At 37.3% G+C, this 9,519-nt stretch overlaps 1 protein-coding gene and 1 long non-coding RNA gene across 2 annotated transcripts; both read left to right on the forward strand.

Moving 5' to 3' along the window:
• The first annotated feature begins 3,678 nt into the window (after positions 1-3,678).
• LOC125580642 lies at positions 3,679-4,245 on the forward strand. Its single transcript, XR_007318378.1, has 2 exons — positions 3,679-3,872; positions 3,967-4,245. It is a non-coding gene; the product is annotated as an uncharacterized LOC125580642 (long non-coding RNA).
• A 3,018-nt stretch (positions 4,246-7,263) lies between these two features.
• On the forward strand, positions 7,264-9,047 carry LOC125579764 (proline-rich protein 36-like). The gene is made up of 2 exons (XM_048743606.1): positions 7,264-7,872; positions 8,148-9,047. The coding sequence occupies exons 1-2, from the start codon at positions 7,264-7,266 to the stop codon at positions 9,045-9,047; spliced, it is 1,509 nt and encodes a 502-aa protein (XP_048599563.1).
• The last annotated feature ends 472 nt before the right edge of the window (positions 9,048-9,519 follow it).

Consider the following 9,519-nt stretch of genomic DNA (forward strand, 5'->3'; position numbering starts at 1 on the left):
AGCTGGAATAGATGATTCAAATATATTATTCTTGAAAATGATGGTTATTTGCATTTTAGCTTTGCCATACATATTTAATTGAAATGAAAGGTTTTAGCCTATCTTTTTTATTAGTTGAAGTAGTGGATGGCTACAATATATCATGGACATATAAATTAAATCTTAGATTGCGTAGACCATATTTAGCCGGTTACAAAGGATTCAAATATATCATTCCTAACAGTGGTGGCAATTTGACTTAGCCATATATATAAAGTGATAGACAATATTTTATTTGCCAACACGGATAACAACTTGAGAATACAAACTCAGGGACATTTAACAATCTACATATGAACAATATACATAACAAGAGTCTAATAGTAAAATAGAGAATGGTAGATGACACATAAAATTACTATTAAGAGTAAAAAAAATTATGTGTTTTTTAAAACATAATATTAGTTTCAACAAAAGGAAATATAAAATACTTAAAAATTTTGTTAACCGGATAAAATAGGCAAACCCGAGCTAAACATAATTTTATCCCGCAAGAAGAAAGGTTAGACGTCTAAATGACTCAGTATCACCAAAACTTGTTTTAAGTTAGGCTATGGACAACTAATTTTATATTTGCATTGCTAACACATTATTTACGTTATATGAAATATAATAGTAGCATATCAATATAAAATTAGTTAAATGACTTATTATAAGATATGCTGCTTCCATGTTAGTTAAATGAAGTTTAACATTCAAATTAGAAATATCATTTGTAATTGTATTAGAAAAACATATGACTAATTGCAAATGTTATACTACATGGTAGTGTATAGCCGGCTAAAAATATTATGTGTCTTTTTAAAAGATAGTATTAGCTTTAACAAAACAAAACAAAACACAAAATACTTGAAAATGTTATTTACCGGATAAAACAAGCAAATGGCATCTGAAAATAGTATTAGCACGCAAAAACACAAGTTAGACATCTAACAATGACTTAGTTTTAACTTATGCTGTCTATGAGACTTGCTATTAATTTTGAATAAAATTTTGCATTATTAACATATTCAAGATTAATAGCAAGTAGATAAATAAGTTGTTATCTGTTATTAAATAAGTTAACCATTCAACAACAAATCTCAAAAATCTAAATTCAATGATACATGTAGAAATATTATCAAATTGTTATAGTGTTGTTAGATATGTTAATAGGTTAAGGTACATTCTTATAACAACTTCTTACATCCTCGTCATATTCCCTCACAACAACCACAACGTATTCTAGATATACACCATTGTTTTCCACAACCTCGGTTTTTGCTTTACAGTTGCTAGGTTTCAAAATTGCCGTTTCACACATCAATTTTACATTCTCCATCTTAACGTCTTTCATCCTCGTCGGACAAAACAATTGCGGATCTTCAGTCGCCTCATATAATGCATCTAACTTGTACATATATAGAGGTGTATTGTTAGAGTTAAAAATAGCAGTTACTCAAAAAGTTATCCAAGTAATATTTTTGATAACGAATTTAGTGTATAAAATTCTGAAACTATTTACCTTAGCCTCGGTTTCAATCTCTCTTGCATGACCAGAGATCATGCTTAGTTTCGCAGATGAATTCTTTGGTGTGTCGTTATCTTCATCGGCATCCTCCGACTTGGCGAAAAAAATTCCAAGACGCTACCTGGATCAATTAGGTAACTTCATGCAGTTCAAGCCAGTCAGGTATGCGAATTCTCAAAGTGAAAATCTTACTAGTTTTCCGGCAAAAAAGAACCACGCCTCATGTTTCTTCACGACCTTTATCTGCTTGGAAATGATGAATCGATCATATCGTTTTGAGAAAGAGGGCTTTTCAGGTATCTCAATAAGTTTGCCAAAGGGGAGGATCTGATGGTATCTACGTGGTGTTCGTCTTGTTCTATTTGGTGTCTTAAGATAGAGAATCTAGGACTTGTTTGATGGATTGGAGATGTTTTTGAGAGGAGAGAGGTTGTGAGACTTTTTGGATTGGTTGGGATATGATGGAATAAAGAAAAAAGCTGAAAATTTAGAATTTTAAAATAGTAAACAAGATAAGGGTTGTGATTTTGGTCTGACAAATCCTGTTACAAATCCTATCGTATCTTTGGGATATATTTTGCCTATACACACCGAATATGAAGTATAGGTGTATCAGTGTCCTCTATAATTATCAACAGTGTCTGAAATGTGGGCTCTTGGCAGTGTGCTAAATAGCGGATAGATGGTTGGTAGGCATCCTAATTTTCCCAATTTTTAATCAATCACATAATTTGAAAATTTAAATACAAGATACAGACTAAAAGTTTTAAATCATGATATCAAATTATTTAAAGCTTAAATAATTTTACAATAATTATAAACAAAAAAAGAAGATAATTTGTACTGTTTTTTTCTGAGCCATTGATTGATTTTTAACTCAAAGGTCCAAAATCAATATCCTATCTATCTTCAACTTTGTTTTCTATTGGTTTGGCGCGGATCACCCTATGCACCGTTAGATCATACTGAATCAACGCTTGAGATTTGTTTCTTTTTTTTCCAATTATTTGCTGAGAACATATCGAGAGAGAGGTCAAAAAGAGAGAGAGAGAGAGAGAGAGAGAGAGAGAGAGAGAGAGAGAGAGAGGCGATTGGGTAAGCTGTACTAGACGCCCTAGCAAACCTCAGCCTCCTTCTCTTCTCTTCCTTGTCGGCCTTGAGTTGATCTGAAATCTCTCCGCCGCACCAGAAAAAAGTGATTTCCATCGCAGCCGCCAGGATGCTCCTCCCTTTCGCGATGGGCGTCGTCACCTCCTCCCTTTCGCGATGGGCGTCGTCACCTCCTCCCCGTTCCCGGAAGCCTTCCAGAGGCTTCTCAAGGAGATGTCCGGTTCCAATCAAACCTCTGAGGATGAAGATGATTCAGAAGATGAATCTGAGGATGACGAAGGCCGCTCCTGTTGCTGCCAAGGCCTGATCCAGCAGAGAAAGAGAAAGGTGTTAGTCTCTGGTCTATAATTAAGGACAATGTTGGAAAGGATCTCTTACGAATTTGCCTTCCTGTTTATTTCAAAGGTGTTTTGAAGACTTGGAGTACTCTAATGAAGCCAACTTCCCTAAAAAGGGAATTCGTTTCTTCTTTGAAAAGGTAATCTCACACTCACTCTCTCTTAAACTGAATTTTGTGAGATGAACATAAAAATGGTGATTCGTCCTGGAGTTCTCTGACTCAGGAGCATCTCTTTGTACTCTACACATGTTGATTTTCATTTAACCGACACTCAGAATTTAAAAATATAGATAAAAGGAACATATGAGAATCTTTTCCTATGACGTTTGGCATATGTTATCGTGCTCTCATAATATGTCAGCCACCATCCAACAGTTATCGCCTGCCATAATGTGGATAGTAGTAGCGATGCATCCTGCCTATTATTTGATTGCATATTGCTTTTACTTGTTGTTTGCTGATGGAAAGTTACTCCCTTTTATGAAAACATATCTCTGATGTCGAAAAGATCAATGCTGAGATGAAACAGATAAAGAATATTTCCTTCTCTTAACATTGTAGTTTCTGTAATCTCTTTTTGTATTAGAAACCAGTTGGTTCACTGAAAAACCATCTCTGCTTAATATGAAGAATGTGTGTTTTTTTTTTTTTTTTTTTTTTTTGTGATGCTCCCTATTTCTCTATATAGTTACGATCTTTACATCTCTTCAAAGTTCTAAAGGTCGAATATTTTGTTCTTGTTGTTTTGATAGGGGGGTGAAGTCACATCTGCTAAAGGGTTTAACGCTGGTGGTATGTACGATGGGTTATGAGCTTCAGAGGAAAAGCCTGATCTCGGTATTGTAACCTGTGATGTCGATGCTGTACCTGCAGGTTCAAAGCTAGTTATGTTTGTTGTGTTTAAGTGGAAAAACGTTTCTGATTTTTCTGTCTTGCTTATCGAATGGATATTTCATGTCTGTTGCAGATAACTGAACACATCTTACAAGAAGCTGGACAAGGCACAAGTAGCAGATGGTGGCGAGTTTGAAGGGTCGATGGTGGAGGAGTTGTGGAAGAAGAAGAACAGTGAGGAAGCGGTTTGAACGGATGATTATGAAAGGTTATTAGTGGTAAATTGATAGGTGTTAATGGTTTGTGTAAACAATGAAATGTTTGATAGGTGTTAATGGTTTATGTTTGTGTTGTGGTTTGTATAAACAAGATAAGTTTTATGGGTTTTTAAATAATTTAATATTTATTGAGATTTTTAATAATTTTAATTGTTTTTATTGCAAATATTCGAAATAAATATAACATTTAAAAAAATAAAATCAATTCATAATTATTATTAATAAATTTTCGAATAATTTAAAAACTAATTAATAACACAAAACATTTGCTATCTTTGCTATTGGAAAAATCAAATTAATAAGTTTTAATAATATTTATACAACGTTATTATAAATATTAACAATTGCGTAAACAAAAACGCTATTATTGTACGGTTAATTATAGCATAAACGAAAACCGCTATTAAAAGGGTCGGACCTATTATAACGGGCGCTGTCAGAGCGGACAAGGAAGCGTTTTTATACATGATTCATAGCGTTTTTCGTCTGCTATTACTACCCTTATTTCCTGTAGTGAATGCTCTATTGATATCACTCAAATTACCCTAACGAGTGAATTACTCTCTCAAATAAGAGGTTCAGTTGTAGTACTTAGGGATCGAATTCACAAAGAACTAGAGAACCTAATAAATCTAATCAGATTGGTTAAGCTAGATTGATTTTATGTTTAAATGTAAATAGCAGGTTTGTGAGAAAAGTAATTGCTCGATTGATTGAGGTTTTGGTACTTAGATGAAAGTAGCTAGAGTTAGGGTTTTTATTCAGGTAATCAGGATTATAATCCTACAGATGCTTAATAAGTTGCACGCATGATATTGTAGAGCTCAACACTTATAAACAAACCACTAGGCTCTCGTTTTCTAGGTTTGTCTATTGACCAGTGTCGATCGATGATTCTATAGGAATATCGATCGATACACTTTGGGTATGAACGGTGACCAGAGAACGGCGAAGAATAATGCATTCCCTAACGTTCCTAAAAAAATATCACCATTCATAAGGATTAATTTTTTCTTCTCATTCCCTACCATTCTTTTTTTTGTAGAGAAATAAAGAACAAAAGTATTCCTTGTTAAATTTGAGAAGGAACAATCATTCATTTTCATTCTTGCAATTTTATTCCTTTACGTTCATTTTCTATTCGTTCCTCTTGTTTCTAGAATGGTCACCAGTCGAACGTCGACCGATTATTCTATTGGAATATCGATCGACGCTCTTGGTCAAGCGTTAATGTGCAGGTTGAATGTGCTCACTAAGCTCACTAGATCAACTCTCGCCTTACTCTTAGCAAATCTTAGCTCAGTTAGGATGATTTCAGGGTGAGATGCAAGCTATCGGTTATGTCTACCACTCCTAGGGAAAATTCTAGGTAACTAATCTAGAATCAGACATTAATGACAATCCTAAAGATGAATATCACAACTTAGCAATCTATAGTTGGGGCTAATCCCTCGTAACCTATTTAAACCATAAATCTAACAAAGAGAACTACTCAGACATGGGCAAGCAATTCATAACAGTAATTATGTATGAAAACTGCATTAGATAAAACAAGAAAGCACACTTTTCCTCTAACATGTTTGCAAAGCTTATATGTTTAGGTTAAAACTCTTCGGGGGTAATCTTGTAAATAGGTGAAGACTTGGGCTCTAAGTCGGCTGAGACCAAACGGGCTTTCTGCGCACTTCGCTGTCGATCGATGTCAAGATGTTTACATCGATCGATTATTCCTCTTCAATATCGGACGATTGTCGTGCTCGATGGTCATCTCGGGTGCTTACTCCAAATATCTCCAAAATGCTCCAAAATCATCACTTTCCTCCAAATCACTCATGATCCTATAAATATAATAAATAAACTCTATAATATAATAATTAGTAGCTAAAACACTTAAAAACCATGGATAAAAATGGGTCAAATCTATAGTCCATCATCTATCTACGTAGATATAGAGATAGATCAAACCACTATACTAGTAATAAACTTTTAAAATTTTGTGGTCTTTCAAATATATAATATAATTTGGCGTCTAAATTATGGACTTCATTAGCTTTATCGAAAGTCGACATTGTTGAAACGAAAGTCAATGCAGCAACACTAGGAATGGGCATAAAATTTATAACGTAACCAAACCGAAAAATCTGTTATGTTCGTGGTCCGAAATGCAAAACGTACCCTGAATGAGTCTTGTACAGTGTTACAAAACATATCCAAACCTGAAGTGTTATTAATTGAATCCGAATGGGTAATTGAAAAAAAACCCGAAAAACTATCGATGACACAATGTCTTAATTAATATGAAATATAAATATTTAAAACGTAAATTTGTACTTCAAATATTTAAGTATATATTTATTTTAATATTATATCTAAAGATAAATAATTAAATTTTAAATAAGTACCTTAAATACTCAATTCCATATAAATAAGTATTTATTTCTTACGTTTTTTGTTTAAATTTAAGAATTTACCTTCAAGTATATCTAAACTGAACCGATATAACCAGAATTCAAATGATATATGGTTGCTTTATTGGCTTTACGATGTGTACAAATTAGAATCAAAACCGATGAGTTAGTTATATCTGAATCCGGCCCGTACTTACAAATTTACTAAAATGAGATCTGTGTGATACAAATTAGAACAAAAATCCAGAATATCTTATCCGAACACCAACGGATACCTGAACACCCAGGGCTAAGCAATACCTACAGCCAATCCATCGAGACCATCGGTTCCTTTGACTAAGTTTCCCATGTAAACGAAGTAAAATGATGTCAACAATAGGTAATGGCTTTCCAAGAAAATGAGTCCTAATGAAAGAAGGCAAAAGAACCAACATTTTTACAAGAAAATATGTTGTTTTTTTTTTGAAAATTACAAGAAAATATGTTCAGAACCAAGAAGAGGGTTATATAAACAACTGAACAACACAATCGATCAGTCGTATATAAGTAGACAAAGCTAATTAAGGTCTGGCTTGAATATAATTATGTGGGTTCTTTATTTGCTATACATGCCATAAGGAGAAAATATGCTTACCCTGATAGTTATCAAAAGACATACTTTCGGCAGAGGAAGAACGAAAATATAAATTTTATGCTTGTATTGTTATTTGTTGAAGATGTCAGGTGTCTCTGCAACTCGTTACGATGGCAAAAATGGAAAATCCCTGGTTGACTGTAGCGCTTGCTCCCCCTCTGAAACCTCCAATTCCGGTTGGCAATCTCAGCCACTCGCCGCCCCAGCCCGATCCTCCTGACCCACCCGACCCTCTCCAATTTCCCCCTCTCCCTTCTCCTCTCTCTGGTGGCCAAAACCCCCCAAAACGTTGCGCCTTCTCCCCCCTCTCCCTCAACTCCACTGTTCCCCCTGTTCCAATTACCTCTACCCCGCCGTCTGGCACTGCAGTGACCCCTGTCTTTGGTTCTCTACCAGCTACTACCACCTCTGCGGCCCAACTTTTGGCTGCTTACTCCCCAAATCCTTTTTGTGGAGTTGAAAACCCTAGATCTGGTTCATCTACAGTACCCCAAGGTCCTTCTATAACTGTAAACCTTCCCTATTCCCTTACTGGCCCGGGAACCCTTCCTACTCCACCTCTTCCTCCCACCCAACTCCCCTCCCCCCTCAAACCTCCCCTGCTCCCCCAGTCCCCCCTACCACCGCCTCATCCTCCCAAACTACCTATGCAGCAAAAACCAAAGTTACTATCAATCGCACTCTCCGGCGATTGTCTCCCCAAAACTTCTCTCCGTCAGGTATCCCCCGAGTTATCATCCATGATGAAGTGTATACTAAAGGGGCTGAAATTCACAAGGATTTTCTTGTCTGTCGGTTCTTTGATAGAGTTCCGGCTTATAGTCTCATTCAAAATGTTCTCAACTATTTGTGGGGCAAAGGAAAGCATCTTGAGATTCATATGCTGCCCCAATCTAACTATGTTCTAGTTAGACTCTAAAATGAGTTCATACGGGAGAAGGTGCTGCAAAAAAGATACTGGTATGTAGACACCTCAATGGTCTACGTATCTCAGAGGTCTGAGCACCCAGAAGACTACTCTCCATCGCTCCAAAGAATTCAACTATGGGCTCACCTAAAGAGAGTTCCCTTTGACCTTATGTACGATGCTGGGTTAAGCCATATTGCTGGCCAAATAGGTGACCCAAGAGAAACTGATGATTGGACGCTAAGTCTGATAAGCATCAGCATTGCTCATGTCAAAGTGGAGATTGATACTACCATTCCACTCCCTTCTCAAGTGGAAGTAGGAAGGTCCAATGGAACTTTTGTCACTGTTGATGTTGAATACCCCTGGATGCCTCCCTCTTGTGCGCATTGCAAAGAAGTGGGTTATATCCAACGTCACTGCCCTCTCCTCCCCCCACCTACTGCCCTCACTCACAAACAGAATCCCCCACCCAAAAACCCCAACACTCAACCCCCATCCTCCTCTCACCCTCCTAAAAAAGCCAACCCCTCTAATAAGTTTTTCTTCTCCTGTCGTACTATGGGTCACCTCATGAATAACTGTCCAAAAGGCCCACAAGATTGGACTCTTGTAAACCGAAGAAAACCACCACCCGCAGTTGATCCTCAAACCACCCCACCTCTAGCTCAAATCCCCCTCCCCACCTCTAACTCGCAGTCTGGTCCCACCCCCATTCCTGCTCCCTCTGTTCATAGCCAAAATCCCCCCGCTTCCCCCTCCTCTACTCCTGCCGCTTCTTCTCCCCAAGTTGATATTGCAATTGATCCTCCTTCGATGGAAATCGATACACCAAGTCCTACTAAAGAAACTATCATTGACTGCTCTGACATGGATTCCTCATCTGCTGAAGTCTTTGTCCTTGCCCTCCCGGCAGTCTTCAAAGATAGACCCATCATTATCTCAAACAACCACCTCCCTCCTAAAAACCTTCAACCCTCTCCCTAAACCCCTTTTGCACTCTTCCATCAGATACTCCCACCCATCACCCCACTCAAGACCTTCCTCTCCCCGCGTTACCTCCTCCCTCTTCCAATCCTGAACCCTCCCCCCTCCAAATCCAAACCCAAGCCCCCTCATCTCCCAAATCTTCAACTCCCGTACCCTCTTCTTTTGTGCCTTTACCCGAGTCTACTCCTTCTGGGGTGACTCAAAACCCCTCTTAATCATGTGTACTAATATATTTTTTTGGAATGTCCGCGGTATAAATGAGACGGACAAGCATAGACCTTTTGTTCAATGGCTAGCTATCCATAAACCCTTAATGGGTGCCCTTTTGGAAACTCACATTAAAGAACCCAATCTCTCTCCTATTCTAAACCGTATCTGCCCGGGTTGGAATCATGTCTCAAACCATGACACTGACTTTGATGGTAGGATTGTTATCATCTGGAAGTTCCCTGCTGTTGTTGACTTGTTG

Source organism: Brassica napus, chromosome C1 (genome assembly GCF_020379485.1).
Source record: "Brassica napus cultivar Da-Ae chromosome C1, Da-Ae, whole genome shotgun sequence".
NCBI classification, from domain to species: Eukaryota; Viridiplantae; Streptophyta; class Magnoliopsida; order Brassicales; family Brassicaceae; genus Brassica; species Brassica napus.

Excerpts from the sequence above, each read along its gene's own strand:
- LOC125579764 (XM_048743606.1), top strand. The coding sequence starts at position 7,264 with ATGGCAAAAATGGAAAATCCCTGGTTGACTGTAGCGCTTGCTCCCCCT. Across the intron at positions 7,873-8,147 it reads CCAAAACTTCTCTCCGTCAG|AGGTCTGAGCACCCAGAAGA; the intron begins GTATCCCCCGAG and ends TACGTATCTCAG.